Here is a 17,829-nt window from a genome sequence, read left to right as displayed (position 1 = left end):
TGCTAATTGGATGGCATGTCTCGCGTAATAGCGCTGGGTAAGTGGGGCCCCTCGCTCTCCATTTCGGCTCAAAGCCTCCATAGACTCTCACTGTCTTTTACAGTATCTTGTAGCCGTAATGGCGCTAGCTTCCACATGCAACAATGGCCTGTTTATTATGGCTGGACTGCCGTCTCTTCCTCAATTCCGCTGATTGGCTGTGCTACTTCCGAAGCGGAACGCGATTGGCTCACAGACCTGTCGATTGGACGAGGAGAGGAACAGACGGGTACCCAAGACGGCAGGGTTGCGCGTGTGCCTTCCCAGGTCCTGGCAGCACCATCCGGCGAGGGGGCGAGGACGCTGGCCGCCTGTTTTATGACTGCAAGGAACACTGGATGTTTTTATTTTGATTTCTTCTTCACTGGATATACATGCCCACGATACTGAGCGCAGGAAAGCGGCACGCCGGTGAACGAGCACAACGCTATCGATGGGGAAAATAAGTTGAAGGCTTCGGAAGAATGTTTTCCTTGTTTCAGGAAAACGGATTGCTCTGTTGATCAGCGTGATGGGTGTTTCGAGGGGATTTTGACATTTGGAGCGGATCTGGAGCTATCCATCTACAGCTTCGGGCTCGAGTGCAACTGAAAGCGGCAACAGAGCGCCATACTGCAAATATACAGTGTAGCAGTCTCTTCGTACGAGAGAATTGCGCGTTTTCATGTAAATGTAAACAAGTAAGCTGGCGAGCAAGTACCAAGTCAGCAACGGTGGCCTGATTGAGATCCACGTAACTTCTGCAGACTGCATGCAGCCCTGGCGGTGGAAACAGGGCTGGATGCGCCCAAAATGGCAAATATGAAGAAATCTAAAAGATGAATGTTGCATTTCCCCCTTAACTCGTACTATCCACCTAATTTCCCTTTCCATAACAAGCCTGAGTTTCGAGCGAAGCAAGGTGCTCCTCATGCCTTCAACATGAGGGATGTTTAAGGCCGTGCGGAATTGATTTATTATGGGGGGAGCGCATTATTTTGATTTGATCCCTCTCTCCCTTTTTACTTTTCTTTTGTTTACCCTTCGGGAGGGCTTTCTCGGATGTCCGCGGTTGTCATTTTGTTAGTCTGGAACATATAACGCGAAAGATCCTCCGAAGTAGGTCAGATCAAAGCTGGAGAGTTGTTAGTATGACACCTTTTCACGCTCATCTCGATGTATGCCGGACATTTCTGCTTTGATTTGACCCGTCGTTTGGCTCGATGACAGCCAAATGAGAGTTTGACATCTTGGCAGCCTCCCTCTCCATCTCGTTCGCCTCTTTGTTTTGTTTTTCCACCTCTCATTTCGGGCTGTTGAGTGAGTGAATGGCTCTGTGCGGAACGACGGCTTCCAATGCCGCGAAAATGATGGCTGCGTACAACGGCGGCACCGCGGCAGTGGCAGCGCATCACCCGCACCATCACCACCAGCTGCCCCATCTCCCGCCACCCGCCCATCTCCACCACCATCACCACCCGGGCCAGCATCACCTCCAGCACCCCGGCTCGGCCGCCGCCGTGCACCCAGTACAGCAGCACGCCTCCACGGCCGCGGCCGCTGCAGCTGCCGCCGCGGCGGCGGTGATGCTGAACCCGAGCCAGCAGCAGCCGTACTTCCCCTCGCCCGCTCCTGGACAAGCTCCGGGGCCGGCGGCCGCTGCAGCCCCAGCGCAAGTTCAAGCCGCCGCCGCGGCCGCCGTGAAGGTGCATCATCACCACCACCAACACTCGCATCACTTACAACAACAGCTGGATATAGAGCCGGACAGACCGATCGGATACGGAGCTTTCGGTGTGGTTTGGTAAGCGTTTAAATACCATTCTAACAACTTCTGCGAGTGAATGATGGAAATGAGCGCATGACTTTGATTGTGACTCTAAAAGTGAACTTTATGCTAATTAATAAGTTTTACTAATAAAGACACTTTTTGGGAAGCTCAATTAAAATGATATACACACTCATGAGAGGAAGTCTCAAAATGTTCTAGTAAAAAAGCTGTTATTCCACACAGAGCTGGTCTCCCCCTCATGGGTGCCGCCATATTAATGTCACATGACCAACTGTGGCATGCAGGTGACTACCACAAATATTGACAATATTAATGTTAATCAACGCAATGTTATGAAAGAGTAAGTATTTTACAAGATGACAATTTTGTAAATGTGATTTTGTATGGAAACAAAAAAACATGAAGTCCCCCCCCCCCCCCCAAATCTAACTGATTGTGCAAAATACTGTAAAATAGTAACAGATTCCCATGAGAGTGTGTTGGTTTTCTTTAAAAAGTGCTTTACAAACAACAACAGCAAAGAAGTGATGGATCAAAGTGTTTGTGTTCCGTCAAATAGGTGGACAAATAGTGTAACAACAATCAAAGTTCCCCATTGTTACAAGTAAGAACAAACTAAACCTAAACCAAAACTTACTGAGTGCACCTTTAAAGAGTTTCACTGTCAGGCTTGTTGGGAGGGAGAGGTACTGTATTTTTAGATTTCTGTGTGACAGTTCAAGGGGAACGAGGAACAGCTTTTGACAAAGAATTTAAGATGTACACTAAGGGAACATCGCTGTGCTTAAGGGATAAGCTCAGACTTAAATGCTCAAGATTTAGTGCATGTCAGTTTGAGTGTCTTGAGAATAGTTCCTAACCCAGGTGTTTACTCCACTCCATGTTTAAACCTATAGACATTGAACTTTTGGTTGAGTGTGTGGTTGAATATAATGCAGTCACATTATCAAGTGCTCAGTGAATAACTTTGATATATATGGTCGGTTGCTTATTAAAACGTTTTTCCAGCCGCAACAAAAGTGGTTCACAAGGCTACATCTCCAGTGGCGTACAATTCAGATCAAAAATGAAAAGTTGAGTAATATGTGTAATGCTTAAAGGAAGGAGAGAGTCTGTGTTCTCAGAATGAGTTTGTAACTCAGAGGAAATGCAATATCCTTTTAAGCACACACCCTCCTGCCTTGTAGAAGTTTTAGCCATGGCTTCTGTTCAGAGGTTAATCTGAGTTAATTTCTTGGGAGAGCAACGTATTAAACGCAATAGACTTTGCAATAAATTTATAAAAAAACTAAATGGACAGTTTTCATTCTCTGACATATTATTATTCTAGCATATATTTAGGTTCTCTGTGCATTTATCCACAAAGGAATCACCTGTAACTGGTGCATGCAGAGGGGTCACAAACCTAGGGGAGCTTTCACCAACAGCCACCCTGCCTACCTCAGCCCATGTAATCTTAGCCTGACCTTTCCTCAAAATCGCTTCCTGTTGCTCATTGTCTGCTTTTAATCTGCACTGTTGGCTGCTGGTATATTTATAGATGTCCTCCAGAGGCACGGCCATAGAGGAATAATCATTTAAAATTTGCACCCTCTGGAAAGGGGGTGCATGGACAGATCCATGGTTAACTAAAAGGACAGTTCACCCAAAAATGTTAATTCCGTCATTATATTTACAGCACTCACCTTTATGTAGTAGGACTTTCTTTCTTCTTTAGAATACAAAAGAAGATATTTTGATGAAATGTGCTGGTTGTGCTTTTCCTTACAATCACAATGAACAAATAACTGGAGCTGTCGTGCTTTGGAAATGATGCAAAAGCATGGCTTTCCATGCATAATGGCTTAAATTTCAGTTTGTGTCACAAAGTTATTGTTTGGTTTGAGAAGACTTAAAGTAAATATGGTCATATTGGTCAACCAATATATGGTCAACAATACATTCTTCAAAATTTCTCCTTCTCTGAAGAAAAATACTCGTGAATTACCGAATATTCGTGCTTGGTGAACTATTTCTTTAAATATTGTTAGTGTATCCATACATCACAGGAAGTAAGGATGAGGAAATTTACCCACCTATCATTGCCCAAAGTGCTTCAAGAAATTGGATGAAAATAAACAGTAAAAATAATAAGGCTTTAACATTATTTAGTTTAATTAGTCCCAGGTGCGGTTTGTACGCCATAGTTCATGGGATGTGACCGTTACAATGCAACGATTATGATTATCATTAAATAAGATAAAATACAAATCTAGTATAACCAAATATAACCACATTTATTTTCATATTACATGTTAACAACAGACATTTATCATTCAGCTAGCGCTTTTGTGTGATATCTATGGTCAAAAACATAAAGGAAAAGTTAAAAAAGAGGAAAAGATTAAGTTTAGTCCCTGTTATCTATAGAAGGCTGTTTTTGGATGGTGCATCCTAGTTAGTGCCCTTTCAGTCGTGCAGCTGCAAAAGTTTAGATAAATTGGCTTTGGCCCTGCAGCAAAGTGTGTGTGTGTGTGTGTGTCACATACTTGGTTCTGATGCAGATGGCGTTGGATTTTAATTATCTTTGACTTAAACTATACATAATCTATATTATCATTTTGCATCTGCTTAATTGCTGGAAATATTGCTTTATTAAAGTAAGCACATTGTGCAGTGAATTTGCAAACAGGTTTGGACTACATCCTGTCCTCAGAATGAAAATGAAAGCAAAATGAAATGGAATATTATTGATGGTTTATGCTAAAGAGACCCTGTGTGCAAAGCATTATTCGATCATATTCTAGTTTGCAGGAAACAAAGTGCAAACTGATGGGTCTGATGCTTTCTGAGAAAAACCCATATCTGTCATTCACACTGCCCTCAAAATTGTCACTAGTATGATTTTAAAAGCATGGAGTACTTATGTGGAGGACATAATGGCATAAGTCTTTGTCTTGGTGCTCAGCCAAAAAGTTTATTTTGAAACCTATTGGCCTGCATGTAGTGTTTACGCTTGTAGTTTGAGATTGACTCATAGAGTATGTGAACAAAGTTATGGGAAACAGGAGCGCTAAATGCTAAACCGCTGTAATTTTAGAAGGCTTCAGTTGACGGTGATGCCTCATTTGTGGGTTCTGGGAATTCCATGTGTGGCCTGTATTATGTTTTGCGTGGCTTATTAATGTGACGTTGTAAGCCAGGTTTAGGATGCAGCTGTGGTCACTTCTTGACCGTTGATGACTTTTACATTTACATACGTTTTATATTTTTGTATCTGGTACATGCTTTTAGCCAAAGCAACTTCCATTGCATTGCAAGGTAGACATTTTGTCAGTGACCTATCGTGACCTTGGCATTTTTAGAGTTATGCTTACTATTTGAGCTACAGGAAGGCACTTACACTGAAATGTTTCGCCACAGTAGATTTGTGTGTTATTCTCAACCTGCTCCCTAATTCTTAAGTAAGCGCACTAGGAAGTCAGACATGTCTAGGGCTGTCTCGTTGCAAATTATTTTGCTGTCACTGATATACTATTATAGTTATTTATAATTCATATTATCAGTTATTTTCAATTTTATTTGGATTTTAGTTACATTTTTGGTAATTTTATTGTGTTTGTCATTTGTATTTATTTCATGTTAATAGGGTTATATTTTTTATTGTTTTAGTTTGTTATTTTAGTGCTTCAACCTAAACCAAACATGAGAGAAATGGCCCTTTTTTTTTTGTTTTATTTCAATTAACGATTATTTCAAGTCATTTTTCACGGTTTTACTATTAGTTAACAATTATAACCCTGTCTCACAATCAAAACTGTTACAGCAAATTGAAAATTTTGCAAGTACAAGTGTATTTTTATTCTTCAGACTTTACAAACGTTTTTGTTCGTAATGTGCATGATAGGGAAATTTATTTTATTATTATTATTATTTATTAAGTTTATTAAAATGAAGTTTATTTATTTTTTGATATTATGCACTATCATTATACATTATTATACATTGTTTCATTTGCTAATTTTTAAAAATTATATTCTGCAATTGTGTTTTTTAACATATTCCTTTAATATTGAATAACACTTTTGCATCGTAAAAACAGCAATGAAGAATACTGCCATTTAATGCAGCAATGTTATTGCTGTATTTAATGTATGATTAGCTATATTTAATATATAACCTTGCAGTCATGTTGCAGGTAATTGTGTTGTCCGTGTCTTAATGTTTTGTGAATCAAGGCCCTTGCTAGTCCTCAAATTCACAACACGGGGAACTAGGGAGTGGAGTGACACAGACAGCAAGTCTGTTGCCAACAGTTTGCTCATATTTATATTAACAATACAAATCATAAAAACAGATTTGGCCTGTTCAACCTGCGTCCCACAGGCCTCCTGCTGCTCAAACCAGATCCAAAAACAGAGACCTACTAGATAACATTATCTCTGTCTCCATCTTAATCACAGCCCTCATGACTTACTTGTATTTACACATGCAGCCTCCATCCATGAGCTGTTAGAGCCAGTGCTGATAAAGATGAAATTCTAGACACATGCATTCTTGTTTCATGTGACCTATGGAATAGGCTATTATATGTTTGTCATTGGGTTTTCAAAATGTGTAGTTTTGCCAAATTTCTAGTATTTAGTGCAGATATAGCTAAAGGAGCAATGGGTTGAACTGCAGTTCTCAACTATGCCCCCTTTGGCCCCTGTCTCTCAGGGAAGAGGCATGGTGCTGCACAGGAATGTTGTCTTCGCTGGCCATTAAAGCATCAGTCCGCGTCTGTTGCGCTCACGGTTTGGTCTGAAGAGGAATGTTAGTGTGGTCACAGACAGCTTGACTTAAGCGGGATGTTCTTAAGATCTCGTCTGGCAGATTGGTGCACCAAAAATATGCAGAGTCTCTTCTAGTTGTAGACTGGTGAAACGTCTGTATCCTGTTTTGTTGATTAGCATCATTTAACATGACGCTTGTTGACTAAGTGCTTTAGTTTGAATGAATGGAACAGAAAAAGTGTGATTTGTGAGTTACTAGCACATTTAAAATTTTAAAGAAGTCTCTTATGCACACCAAGCCTGCATCTGTTTGATTGCATTGATTGAATTGTTTTCTATTTGAGTATATTTAGAAAAGTAATTTCTTATTGTAATGGCTATGATAAATTTACAGCAGCCATTACTTCAATCTTCAGTCACAATTCTTCAGAAATCATTCTAATATGCTGATTTGTAAGCATTTCTTATTATTATCAATGTAGAAAATAGTTGTGCTGCTTAATATTTTTGTGGAAACAGTGATTCCTTTTTTCCACATGTTTTTTTGATGAGTAGTTTAAAAACAGCAGTTATTTCAAGCAGAAATCTTTTGTAACATTAACATAATGTGTCCTTGCATTTCTTTCAAAAGAAAAAGAAAATTTTATAGAATGATGATGTATGTGAAACTAAGTTTGTCTACTAGTTTTCAAACAATATCAAGGCTTGAATTTTAAAAGATGTATGATGACTTTAAGTTTGCATAGACTCCAAATCTCTGAAGATCTCTGAGTTTTCTTGAAGCACATGAGAAGTTTTGGGAGAGCTTCAAGAAAATGAGCACTACTGGTAGCTGCTATTGATGTAATAACTCATTTATTCCCGTCTCCATTGTAAATGTAAAATTTAAATGAAATGTGAATGATTAAAGTTTGATGTGTTTTCTTTTTTGGGAGAAGAACCTCATATCCTCCTCGATTGTCTCTCTGAAATGAAAATGAAGTCATTTAGCCGCTGATCAAACATGCTTAAACAACGTTATAATATTAAATATGATTTGTCATGCAGAGTGTGTTTCTTCCCAGTGTGATGAACAGCATGACTGAACCCGAAAATCTTTGATTTTTTTTTTTTTTTCTCATCATCTATTATCTGAAATCTAATAATGTCTTAATTAGTCAGATGTGATCATTTGTCAATATCATTCCCATAATTGAAAGAGTCATTACATGATTGTCAAATAGATTTGAGCTTTCTCTTTTGATCCCGTGGTTTTGCTGCAGCTTTGTGTGTGTGTGTGTGTGTGTGTGTTTAGGCATATTATAATGGCTGGCGGCCTGGAGCTTTTATACCCTGAACTTGAAAGGCTCACATACAGAACAAGTTTTTTAGTTTTTTTTTAACCACAACAGTCAAAAGCAGCTCTTAAGAGGCTCTGGGTTTGGCAGATGCAGAGACCGAGCAGAGAAATGACTTACCTTTGAAGTGTTGGGGGTGAAAGCGTGCAGGAGTGTGTACATTAACCCTTCACTCACCTGCCTCTCTCAGCCTATTCTGGGCTGCACTTATGTAGTCAACTTGACAGCACTGCTGAGAATGAGTCAACATCTGTTTTCTTTCCCTTGATGTTTGAGTGAATGTCACAAAGAAAAGTCATATTTCACCCCAAATTCAAAAGAAAAAAAAAAAATGAAAATAGCATTTTGCATAAAGAAAATGTTTTATAAAAATAGTATGAAATTTTGCTAAACATTTACTCACCCTCTGGCATTTCTTCATCAGAAAAGATTTGGAGAAATTTTGCATCATTGCATCACTTGCTCATCAGTGAATGGGTGCCGTCAGAATTAGAGTTCAAACTGCTGATAAAAACATCACAGATATCCAGATAGTAATTCACACGACAACAGTCCTTCAATTAACACCTTGTGAAGCAAAAATTTTAACATTTTAACTTTAAACCTTCACTTAATTCTGGCTAAAGTGAATTTATAAAGAAATCTCTTTCAACTTTTGACCCATAAATTATGATTTTCCAAAAAAACAACATTATTTTTAATATAAAAAATTAAGCAAAATAAGAAAACATTTAATTATAATATTGTAAATTGAAAAATGAGTAAAAATGTGTATTTCTTTAAAAAAAAAAAATGTATTCAATAGTATAACTGTAAAATTACAATACTAATATTTACAGTTCATTATTTAAACATTAAGATATATAAAAACATAGTATACTTCAATGTCTAAATGTAATGTTAAACATAAAAAATAAAGTAAAAAAAATGAAAGATTTTCAGCTAGTTTTCAAGGCATCATTTCTCATTTTCTTTTTAGTAATAAACTAAAACTGAGATAAAAATGAATAAAATATCCTTTATATAGATTTTATGTCTATATAGTATATTTTATAGACATAAATGAAAAAAATTGACAAAAACACAACAAAATTACTAAAACTTAAAAATAAAAATAAAAAACTATAATAGTATCTCAGTGATAGTAAAGTAACACTGCTGTACGCATGTAAATGAACACAGTGCCATGCTTAAATCTTTAACCGGCAGCACATATATTTATTTCATTAAATTGCAGCATTTGCGATTTGACTATCACATTAAACCATACCGGTATCGATTTTATTTCACATATCATGCAGCCTTAAGACCGGCACAAACTGTGCAATTATTTATTTATTTATTTATTTTGCCACAATTTGGTCGTCTGAGACACATTTTGAAAATCGTAAAAGATTCCTATAATGCTAGGCTAAAATCAGCCGATAAATGGCTGTTGCTCCGCTGAAATTCTGGCAGTGCCAGAAGATTTGGCGCACAGTCCTGCAGTGTGACTACCCCTACGATGAATGTCAAACTGTCTCTGTTTTCAAGCTATGAACAGAATTAATGCTAGAGAATTATTCTATCAGCCATAAACTCCAGCGCTCGTGGAATTCATCTGATATGTTGCCTTTTCTATATAAACACTGGTTGCGCCGCTGTTTTCATGTGGGTGTGTAGAGCTGCATACACTATTCTTCTTAAATACACCGACGTATTGCCGCCGTTCATATACTTTTCATGATAGCCAACATTTCGGTCCTGCGTGCAATGCAGTTTGCAGTCACTTGACGTCTATGGGTTGATAATGTAAAACTCCAGACAAGTTTTCTTGCATGCACCCGTTTTTAACTCGTCTTGACTGTCGTACAGTCTGACATTAATGACAACTGAGGTCCGATAGTGTGACATGATCAACATGTTCGTACAGTCTGACATATACAATCCTAAAGGACTTTTAAAAAATCGCACAGTGTGAGCCCGGCTTTACTTGGCAGTTTGAATGCAACAGTGGTTGATTTACATGAGGGTCATCCCCGTGAGGTTTCAGGTTACAGGCTCTCACCTGTAAACTAGCTTTAACTTGCTGCCCTGAAGTGGACTCATGACATGAAGCACAGGCAAACGGTTGCTTGACTCAGGCTTGAGTCAGTCAGTGTTTGCCTTAACACTTTTCTGAGTGTGGTGGCGAGAGGCCAGGAATGCCCCCACGCTGTGTGCAGTGGGCTGCTCAAGCATGACTGTCCTCAGGGCATCACCAACATTATTTCGTGATCCTCGCGCTTACTCTGGAGTCCTGCTAGCAGAGAGAATATCCGGAAGTGTGATTGCTGATTGGGAGTGATGATGGACTGTAGGAAGTTGAGAAATGGATGGGTGGTAGTGGCTGTTTTGGCGTAATTATCTCTTCACCCATTTCCTCAGCACAACAAACACCACCCTGTTTTTGGCCCTGTCAGCATACAGTTTGATTAGGAGTTTTTCTCTCCAGTTTTTCTCAAACTACGCCTAGCTAGACTGAGCACGATTGGTTCTTGGCGAATGCGGGAGGAAGTGGCAGCGCTATCTGCAATTACTGGAACCATCCTCAATAGGAGAGCTCCCTAGACAATAGCATCCATTTATCTAAAGCATGTTTTGGCCTTCCTAAGTGGCTTCAAAGGGTGATTGAGAGTATTGTTGTTATCTGGACTGATTTTTTTGTTAGTCTTCATCTCCTAAAATTAAATTAACTTCACTTCCACACATCACTGTATTATTAGACCACTTGTACCACAGTATTCGTGCAGCTGTCAGTAGCCTGGCCTGTTTCAAGTTATTTACATATAAGGATAGAGAAACAAATAAACAGTTTCTGTTGGTTATGGTTGCCAAGGTATGTTTATGGGTTGGATTTTTAAATCAGAATTTAAAATTAGAATTATTTAAAAAAAAAATTTTTTTTTGCTGGTTTGAGTATTATGTTTTTAATTTGGTTGTGTGAATACACTGGTGTTAATGTTACAATCAAAAATTCAAAAATAATATAATTTTGATGCCTAAATTCACAGAATTTAAAGCTTTTAGAACAATTGATTTGATTTTTTTTTTTCTATAAATGTAATTTATTTAGACAAAATAATGTTGAATTTGAATGTCTGCCTTTTTATGTAAGTTTGAGGTTGGTATTTTACGTTAGTTTTTTTTTGTAATATTATCAATGTTGAAAACAGTTGTGCTGCTTAATGTTTTTGTGGAAACAGTGATGCCTTTTTTCACGATTTTTTGATAATAGTTGAAATAGAAATCTTTTGTAGCACTATAAAAGTCATTACTAACACTTTTGATCAATAAAATGTATCCTTGCTGAATAAATGTATTTTTTTTTTTTTTTTTTTTAATCTTACTGATCCCAAACTTTTTTTAACAGTAATATAATATTACTGTCATAAAACTGATTTTGACATCGTGATATAAGATTTTGGTCAGATCACCCACCCTTAAATGGGTCATCGGATCCCCATTTTCCACAAGTTGATATTATGTCTGCAAGATAAATGGCATGTGATGATCATGTGCATCTCGTCAGTAAAGCCGGTTCTGTGTGTGTTCTGTCGGTTGTCAGTGATCTACGGCTCTGTGTATTAAATGCTGCTCCATCTGAAAGCACGTGACGGAGATTTGCTACTAATCACAGAACCGGCTTTACTGACGAGATGCGCATGACAATCACATGTGATTGATCGTGCAGCCCTAGTTGATATGATTCTTTAGGGTCTTAATGAAAAGTCTATAACATACTTTGGTTAATTTCTCAATGGTAGTGTAAAAAAAACAACTTTTTTTTAACCTGTCAAAATCAGCTCTGTTTTCAGCAAGCCATTCTAGTCCATTTTGCTTTAAATGCTAATGAGCTCTGCTGACCCCGTCCCTCTCTTCCGTGGAGTGATGAGCAGACTGTAAACTTCAGCCACAAAACTAGCTAACTAACATATATTAGGAAAGGCGGTATGCAAAGATTCATAAAAATCCTTATACTCACTTCTTCTGTAGGTGAAGCTGGATTATGAATGATTCGTGCAAACATAGGCGCATTTAGGCAAATCGGGGATCATCGCATTCCTTTCAAAAATGAAAGTAACGTTAATCCTCTGTGTCTTCAGTGGCTCAGATGTCAGGAGTAAATGACGACTGCTATATTCATTACATCCAACAACAAAACACCTCAATCGCTTCATCGGAGACATCTTGTCTTCCCCTGCACCGGAGTCGACACAATGGCGGTCGGACTTTACAGTTCACTCAACTCACTCAGTGCGGGTCTAAGGCAAGACAGACTTGTCAATCAACTCTTGTGGTAGTGGTCTGTGCAGAACTACGTCATTGACGAACAGCCTGATTTGAGAAAGGGGATTTTAAAATAGGGATTTAAAAAAAAAAAAAACACTGTGTGGATTTTTATCATTATAGGATGGAAGTGTACACACACTTCCAACACACATTTATATTCAAACAACTTGTAAAGTGAATTTTGCATCCCATTAACCACATCCATATGTCTGAGTTTTGTGAAACCTGTCTAGAATACTAAGCAGTTAAAGTCTAGTGTTCTGTGTAGTCATTATTCATAGTTCCTTTGGGCCGCTTTTCCAACAGTTGGCCTTCACAGCTACATGGTTTGGATATAAGAACAGAAGTATGCGCTTGTTTTAGCCAGATCCTACTGTGAACCCTCATTTTTATTCTGCTTTCAAGGTTGGCATCTGATCTAACCCAGTTAAATACTGTTTTCTCAGTTTATGACTGTTCTTGTACTATGTCCTGCTAAAGTCTCACAAATGTGATCTGTGTTTGTCTCACTAAGTGACTCTGATGTTGCGAGCATGAAAGAGTGAGAGCGAGCTAAAGTGTCCAGCTGCTCCACCTCGGGGCGTAACCCTGTGCTCGCACTGCCACTGTTATCAGTGTTCAACACATTCTCCTTCATCGTCATTCACACGCAAACACATACCCACTCTAGACAGAGCCTGGATAGATCTAGTAGCTGAGCCCAAGTTTTCGCTGGCACTGGGTCTAACGAGTGCTTGGGCCCTCCGTGAGGAAATTAACCATGCAGTTTCAAAGCCAAACAAGCCACAATCAGCCTCCGATGATAACTCATCTTTTAGTCTCTTTGCTTTCCCTGTCTCTCCTTTTCCCATGATGCACTAAAATGTTCCAGCACTGCAGACTGTGGCTGGTCCATGTATGCTGTCCCTTTTCTCTCCTAAGCTCTGTTGGCAATTTGGTACAGCCATGGTGTGTTTACTGCTTAGTTGCACACCAGACCTTTTGCAATAATTTGTGTTCTGATTTATAATTAATATGTATTATTAAACATATGAATTTATAAATCTTGAATTTTGAATCCTGTATTATTATTATTGATGATGATGATAATAATAATAATTAAAAACCATACATTATTATTATTATTATTATTATTATTATTATTATTTTTACATGTTAAATATTATTACAAATTATTAATGTACTATTATTTATATTATTATTATTATTAGTAGTAGTAGTAGTAGTATTTACCAATATCAACAATCATCATTTTTTTCTTCTTCTTCTTCTTCTGTTAATATAAGTAAATACTACTACTATTAAACAAATAATAATAATTTACTATTAACATGATCGTAACACACGGTCAAGTATGGTGACCCATACTCAGAATTTGTGATCTACATTTAACCCATCCAACGTGCACACACACAGCAGTGAACACACACACACACACTCAGAGCAGTGGGCAGCCAATACTCCGGCGCCTGAGACTCGAACCCGCAACCTTTGGTTTACGAGTCCAACTCTCTAACCATTAGGCCACAACATAATTATTTACTATTATTAATATTTATTTAATATTATAGATAGACTTACAAATGAGGACAATGGAAGCAATCAAAATCAACAAAGGAGCAATATGCAAGTGCTATGACAAGTCTCAGTTATTCTAAATAATAATAATAATTATTATTTAAAAAATACATTTAAATAATGATTGAATTATTTTTTAATAATCAAATTATTGAAAACTTATTGGCAATTAGATATTAAATGATTTATCATTTATTTTTATTAACAATGTATCACTTTTGTCATTATTATTATTATTATTAATAATAATTATTATTACTATTAACAACTTTTTATTGTAACTTAATTATGTATTTAATTTGTTACTATTATTATTATTATTATTATTGTTGTTGTATTGTTAAATAATAATAATAATATAAATTGTATTGCTTATTAATAATAATAATGCCTTTTTGTCATTTCATTTTAATTAAATATTTTATTTATATTATATTTCATTTCATTTATTATTATAATTAGTAATAGTAAAAAGTAGCCTATTTTAAATAGATTTTAAATATTTTAAAAATGTTTGCAAAGCTTAAAGTAAACATTCATTTTTATTTAAATCCAATATAATCAAGATGTGTCTGTTTAAGGTGCATCTTAATTAAATTAACACTGTAAGTGACATGAACAAAACGGGACTATCATACTCTAGCTTGTACTTTTCTCGGTAGTGTAGTTTGTGCTTAGCCTCCCCCACCACCTTCTTTCAACCTGAAATTCCTCTCCAAATTACCGCTGTTGTTAGGCTGCCATATGTTTGTCTCTCTGATCCTATTTGAATGGGTTTACCTGAGGGGTTGTGTGGGGCAGGAGGATGGGAGGTGGTTGGGGGCAGGGTGGTGTGCAGTGTGTGGCTGGTGGGGCACATACAGGACTTGCCCTAGGCCTGGCATGCTGGTGTCCCTCCCATCGTAGGCATGTGAGTCCCACAGCTAAGCCGCTGGTTACTGCAGCTTGACCGTGGCCCCTTGGACGTTCATCGGCGCACACACACACACACACACACACACACACACACACAGAGGAACACTCAATGTATATGTAGTATAGCCAGAGGGGCCTGTAATTCAGAATCTGTCTAGTTCCACTAATGGGCTCATGGAGGTTTCAAGCTTCTGGCTGACTGGAGGAAATGTCTAGAATGCTGGAGAACAGTTCTGATGATAAAAATAGAATAATAAGTCCATTATTATGACAAACCATTTATGAGTCAGTTTTAAGTGATAATTCACCTAAAAATGAAAAACTGTCATCATACTTCTCTCATATACTCTCTCTTATCATTCCATCTGACTTTCTTTTGTGGAACACTAAAGGAGATGTATGGCACGGTGTTCGCGCTGCTGTTTTACTTCCATTAAAAAAAGGATGAACACTCTTCAAATGACAATTGACTTGTGCATTAGTCTCTTTAAGCATACGACAGCTTTGTTTCAGGAAAAAAATAAGTTATTTAAGTCTTTATAATGGTATTTTCATTGTATTGCTTTGTATTGCATTGTATTTGTATAGCTAAACCGTTCAAAACTATGATATAAACCATATACTACTTTAATTCAGCAAGGATCTATTAAATAGATCAAAAGTGACAAAGACATTTATAATGTTACATTTAAAATAAAAGATGATCTTTTCGAAGAAACATGAAAAGTATTATGATTTCCGCAAAAATATTGAACACACCTGTTTTCAACATTGATAATGTTTCTTGAGCAGCAAATCAGCATATTAGAATAATGATCTGAAGGATCATGTAACACTGAAGACTGGAGTAAAAAAAATCAGCTTTGCCATCACAGGAATAAATTACACTTTTTAAAATTTTTTAAATTATTTATTTAGTTTTTACTTTTATATTGTGAGAATATTTCACAATATTACTTTACTGTTTTTTTTAATGCAGTCTTGGTGAGAGGAGTATTAAAACCCGTTTCCATAAAAAAATAAAAATAAAAAAATAAAGATAATTGTGACTTTTTATCTCACAATTGTGACTTTTTTTCTTGTAATTGCATGATACAAATGCGCAATTCTGACTTTTTTTCTAAACATTGTGAGACATAAACTCACAATTGTGAGTTGGAGAAAAACAAATTTGGAGAAAAAAGTCGCAATTGTGAGATATAAACTCACAATTCTGAGAAAATATTAGTCTTTCTCCCCCCAAAACTGGATTTTCTAACATGCAATTGTGAGTTTATCACACAATTCTGAGGAAAAAAGTCAGAATTGTCAGTTTATGCCTCGCAACAGAACAACATAGTGAACAGAGTGCACTTTTCATGTGAAACTAAATATTGCATAAATTCTGACTAAGGTTTGTGAGCAAACTAAATTGCATGATGGGAAAACTTCATTTCCTACTCATATTTTGCTATTTTGTTGTGCTGTAGCATACAGCACATGCTATAATCTCAGCCATTGCGTATTAACAGCTTGAATGAAAGGTGGTTAAGTTGTTCTACGTAAAACGGCACCAGTCACTCTACAGGGAGCAGAGAAAGAGTCTCACATGTAGCACTTTGTATTTAACGTCCTCGGAGAGCCACTGTGCATATGCTCACTCACTCTGCCTCCCTCCACACAAGCTTTGTTTTCTCATCCTCTGGGGTGCATTGAAGAGAGATTAAATAAAATATTTGATTCTGGTTGGAAGGAACAAAACAAATAACACCGAGTATGGATTAGAGAAGCACTTTCATGTTTCCCTTACTATTAATGCCCCCCCTTAAATGAATACTTCCCCTAAATTTTCCAGTGGCACCGAGCCCTCCCATTGTCCTCCTATGTTTTTCAGCTGCCGAGCCGGAGGGAGCACAAAAGAGTTGCACTATAATCCATTATCTGCCATCTTCCCCTTGGGCCTCCACCATCTCCCTCTGATCGATTCTGACAGTGCCACTGTCGTGTGTGTGTGTGTGTGTGTGTGTGTGTGTTTGTCTGGGTGTGTTTTGTATGTTCTGTCTCTGTGCTTTCATTTAGTGTTCATCCAGCTTGTTAGTAGTTTCAAATTGGGATTTTCAGAAGAATAATCAGAGGAGGAAACAATAATATTGTTCCTTTTACAGTTTTAACATTAAATATTGTTATATTAGTGATGCAATTAGGGATGCATAATATATTGGTAGAATAGGTTTTTTGCATCAGGAAATTAGTATTGCACAATATTGGATATACATATTGATTAATTCTGGACTTTGAATTATGCATGCATTGCTTCCCATATTTTCATGTTTAGATTACTTTGCCATCATCTAATGTTCACTTAAAGTTAACTAAAGCAAAGCACTAATAATTTAAAAACACTGCTAAATGGAATCTAATTCAAAATATATTCCAAGAGAACCAAAATGATTCACAAGCATTTTTTTTTTACTATTTTTCTCTGAGAAATGAGAATTATTCTCAGCAAGCAATAGCATTATAGGCATTACTGGCACTGGACAAGACTGTGCAATATCACCCTCTGTATTGTGTACAGCCTCAGCCTCTTCTTCACAATTTCACTGCTTCCCTTTGGTGTATTTTTTATTTTTTGGGGTCAATAAGTACACAGTCTAATATGGTTTAATTTAGCTGATTGCAATTTGCAAACTATTTATCTTCTTTCATTTATTCCCTTTTTTATGTTTTCTTCTATTCCTCCTTTTTTCATTTGAGCAATAAAGGAGGGAGGATTGTTTCTGTAATATTTACAGCTGTAAAACCATTCTGTAGTTGTGTGCAATCTCTCTTTATACTGGCTGAACGGGCTTCTGGAACAACAGATTAAAGATCAGAGGCTGGGTTTTTTTAAGGGGTGGGTGCTTCTCGTTGCCCCACAGGCTTCTGTCACGCAAGCACTACACTACCTCAGCCTAACACATCAGTAATGCAGAGGCCTGGAGAAACCAGAGCTGCCACATGCATATAATACAAACTTACATCAATATACATTAAAATACCGACATGAAGAAATGTATATGTTTGATATGAAATTATAAGCACATTCACTTATTTACTTTGTTATTTTTTTTATTATTATTAACAAGTATACTTCATGTAGCTA

The 17,829-nt window shown here is 37.1% G+C and overlaps 1 protein-coding gene across 1 annotated transcript in view; it reads left to right on the top strand.

Annotated features, from left to right (window-relative positions):
- The first annotated feature begins 233 nt into the window (after positions 1-233).
- The window catches only part of LOC306853895 (serine/threonine-protein kinase NLK-like), a 74,400-nt gene continuing 56,804 nt past the window's right edge, over positions 234-17,829 (top strand). Inside the window, exon 1 of the mRNA XM_079391580.1 lies at positions 234-1,822. Coding sequence (XP_079247706.1) covers positions 1,347-1,822 — 476 coding nt within the window. The 5' untranslated portion in view covers positions 234-1,346. The remainder of the gene's footprint in view (positions 1,823-17,829) is intronic.

This window comes from Barbus barbus (genome assembly GCF_936440315.1).
Source record: "Barbus barbus genome assembly, chromosome: 34".
In the NCBI taxonomy this organism is placed as follows: Eukaryota; Metazoa; Chordata; class Actinopteri; order Cypriniformes; family Cyprinidae; genus Barbus; species Barbus barbus.
The sequence above is the reverse complement of the archived record's forward strand: the minus strand, read 5'-3'. Positions and strand labels throughout refer to the sequence as shown.